The sequence below is a fragment of the Belonocnema kinseyi genome, chromosome 1 (assembly GCF_010883055.1).
Source record: "Belonocnema kinseyi isolate 2016_QV_RU_SX_M_011 chromosome 1, B_treatae_v1, whole genome shotgun sequence".
Taxonomy (NCBI): domain Eukaryota; kingdom Metazoa; phylum Arthropoda; class Insecta; order Hymenoptera; family Cynipidae; genus Belonocnema; species Belonocnema kinseyi.
This window is the reverse complement of record NC_046657.1, coordinates 21,240,482-21,244,161: the sequence shown is the minus strand read 5'-3', so window position 1 is coordinate 21,244,161 and position 3,680 is coordinate 21,240,482. Positions and strand designations below refer to the sequence as shown.

At 29.9% G+C, this 3,680-nt stretch overlaps 1 protein-coding gene across 1 annotated transcript in view; it reads right to left on the bottom strand.

The window, feature by feature from the left end:
- LOC117168143 (adenosine kinase 2-like) overlaps positions 1-3,680 on the bottom strand; it is a 72,968-nt gene that overhangs the window by 56,877 nt on the left and 12,411 nt on the right. The window contains exon 3 of the mRNA XM_033353580.1: positions 3,091-3,639. Coding sequence (XP_033209471.1) covers positions 3,091-3,639 — 549 coding nt within the window. The remainder of the gene's footprint in view (positions 1-3,090; positions 3,640-3,680) is intronic.

The window sequence follows — 3,680 nt, the reverse complement described above, 5'->3', positions numbered from 1 at the left end:
AGCAGTATATTTCAAACTAAGAAGACCAGTTTCTTAAAAAAAAAAAAATCCACGTTTTTATTTTCAGTCCTCTTAAGGAATTAATTAACTCAAAAATTGCAAAAATTATATTATTTTAAACAATTTTAAGCTAGAACCGTTAAAAATATATTTTTTTCAAATAATTATTTTCATCTTAAATAGCCTCAAAATCTTTAAAAATCTAGAATTTGTTGTAAATTTATTAAACTTTAAACTTATTTTTTAAAGTGTTTAAAACTTATTTTTTCTCTAAATTCTGGAAATTAAACAAAAAATGCGTTCTAGATTTTTTTTTTTACAATTTTGGGAATCTTTTAAAATCTTTCAATTCATAAAGTTAAAATATTATTGTAGTTTATTATATTATAGTTAAATTATTTTAATTTTAAATAGTCTAGGTGTCCTTTAAAAGATTTACAATTTTATTTCAAAATCTTGAGAAATCTAGAAGTGGTTTTACATTTGTCTAAATTCAAAATAATTTTTTTCGAAACTTTTAAACATACTTCAAAATTAATTAATAACCTTTAGAAAATCCTGCAAATTAAAAAAAAAAATTTGAACTTATAAATAAAAAGTTTTAAAAAGATCCGAATTAAATTTTAGAACTTGAAATAATTTCAAAAACTTACAGCCGAATTTAAAATAAAAATGTAGATTTTTCCAGATGTGAAACAAAAATTTTAGAATTTTTTAAAGAATTGTGACATGCTTCAAAGGAATAAGAAATAATTTCAAGTTTTTAATTAATTTTGAATCTCTTCAAAACTTCTTAATATCTCTTAAGGTTTCTCAAATTTTTTCTACAAATAATAAGTATTGAATTATCATATATGAGTTAAAATGTAACAATTTCACTTATAAATTAAACACTTTTTAAATAGACTAATTAAAATTGTAATACTAAAGTTTAAAAGTTCCTCGAAAATCTAAACATTCAAAGCATTCTATGTAAAACAATTCAGTTTAAAATTGTTTTCTTTTCAATATTTGATTTCACATTGAAATATTGCTAAATATGAAATACTTAGTCTTTCTCTAAATTAAAAAATTCCAAATGAAATGGTTTAAAATGGTTTTAAAAAACCTTTAATTATGACTATATTATAGATTCATTTTCAATTTGAAAATAGTAAAACGCACGTTTACATTTTTTATTGGCTAAAAAAATTAATAAATATAATACATTGATAATTTTATTATAAAAAATAAATTTTAAATAATTTAAAATTTCAAATATATTATTGATAAATTATTAAAATTCTTATTTAAAAATAAAATGATCGGAAATGATTTATTAATGTCAATTCTTATTAAGATTAAAACATATTTATTTATATTTACAGTTGATAAAACTGTAAAATTCATGGTTTCCCGGTCCGGTGGCTATCCTGTTTTTTTTTTATATTATTATTATTATTATTATTAAAGTCTTCGATTTTAAAAACTTCTTTCTTAAGCCTTTCAAACTGCATTTTAAAATTATTTAAATGAAAATATATGCTCTTAAAAATTTTTAATGGGCAATTTTTAAAGTTAAAGATTTTCGAATTAAGCATTCTAAACTGAATGATATAATAATTTACAAAAATCACAATTTGAAAAATTATATTAAAAAATGGTTGAAAAAGTTCAACAAATTTTTTTTATTAAATTTCAGGTCAAAAAAACAATTCACTGTTCATGTCCCGGTTAAAAAAAAAAAAAAAAAATATCCCGATTTCCCGATTCAGCGGGCCACCATGAAAAATCTAACAACTTATTCCTTTTTAACCAGAAAAGTTCGAAAAAATTTACCAGAATGAGATCGATTTTAAAAACTAAAGAAAAATTTTCAAACCAAATTTACATTTGTAGTAAATACTCTTGTAGTAAATTTCCTTATGGGGAGATTCTGGTCATCCCGTGCCTTTATTTTTTTTTATTACTCAAAGAATTTTATTTAATAGTAAAATTAATGAGTTCCTCTTTAATTTTTTACTATGTAAAGTATAGAGGTTGAAATATAAAAAAATTCTTTTTTTTGTTCACAAAATGGTCTCAAAAATGTCCTTCTTGCCAGCTTTCACTCAAATATTTCGGGAAACGGTTCACCCGAAATCAAGTTTTGGCTATTGTGTCAACCACAATCAGAATTAAAAAAAAAAAAAAAAAAAAAAAAAAAAAAAAAAAAAAAAAAAAAAAAAAAAAAAAAAAAAAAATATGGCGAACTTTTGAATTTTTCTACCTCGTTTTTGCAAGTTAAAATGTTAATAACTTTGTTAAATAGCAATAATTGTTCATGATCGTAGGTCACACGATAGAGACACAGAATGAGCTGTCCAAATTTCAAGTCAATCGGTTCATTAGTTTCCAAATAAAAGGGGAGAGTCGGTAAGGCCGGTTTTTGGCCTAATTTATTTTTGGACCAAAAAATCGGAAAAAATCATGGTAAAGTATTCCGAGTCGATTTGACCTTCCCATGACCTTGAACCTGACACGATAAAGGTCAGCGGACACCAGATTCGTAATCAGCGACCCCAAAAAACCTATAACATATTTTTTTTTAATTTTTACCGGGTTTTCTCGATTTGACCTTCAAATGACCTTGAACCTGAAGCGATCGAGTTCAACGGATGCCAGATTCGTAATTAGCGACTCCAAAAACCTATAAAGTATTTTTTTGGATTTTTTTACCGTTTTCTCTCGATTTGACCTTCCAATGACCTTGAGCCTGACGCGATAAAAGTCAAAGGACGCCAGATTTGTATTCGGCGAGCCCGATATATAAGATATTATTATTATAAGATACTACCATGATTTTTTCAGATTTTTTGGTCCAAAAATAAATTAGGCCAAAAACCGGCCTTACCGACCCTCCCCCTTTGTCGGAAGTTGTCAAAAAAAAAATCGTGAATGACAGCTCCTCGTTTCCCCACATTGTCGACCATTATAATGAATTCAACACTATTTCTAGAAGTGTATTTAAAACCAAATTATAAAGAATTTTTTCAAAAATTCAGAATCTCCCCCTGAAAATAAATAAAAAAAAAAAAAAAAAAGAAAAAAAAATAAAAAAAATGGACTCACTCCAAAACGGCCGCCACCCATCAACCTGTCCCGGAGGAAAGGCGGGGGTGGAGGTGGTGGATAGGGATCGCGTCCAAACATGCGGTCCCGGAATCCATTTCTGTCAGGTCCGCCGCCGCCCATTCCGCCCTTGGGACACTCCTTGGACCAGTGGCCACCGCGTCCACACCGGTAGCACTGCTCGGGATCGCCCATTCCCGGCCTCTGGCGCACTCGGCTCGTCGACACCTGCACCTTCATCGGCTGTCCATCGACAATCTGTCCATTCAGCTCCTTGATCGCGTCATTCACGTCGCCGGTCGCCTCAAGATGGACAAATCCGTAATTGCGGACAATGTCGCACTCGACGACCGTCCCAAATTTGGCAAAGAGCTCGCGCACCTGGGGCGCCTTTGTGTTGTCAGTCAGATTGCCGACAAATATCTTCGTCGTCGGGGTGTTTGGCCCCTTGCGGCTCTTTGCCGCCTCGCACTTTATCGGCTGTCCGTGCACCATCTGTCCATTCAAATTCTGAATTGCGTTCCTTCCGGCTTCCTCATTCTCCAGGTGCTAGTCACGAGAAAATAAGAGCCAGTTGAGAAAGAGAGTTG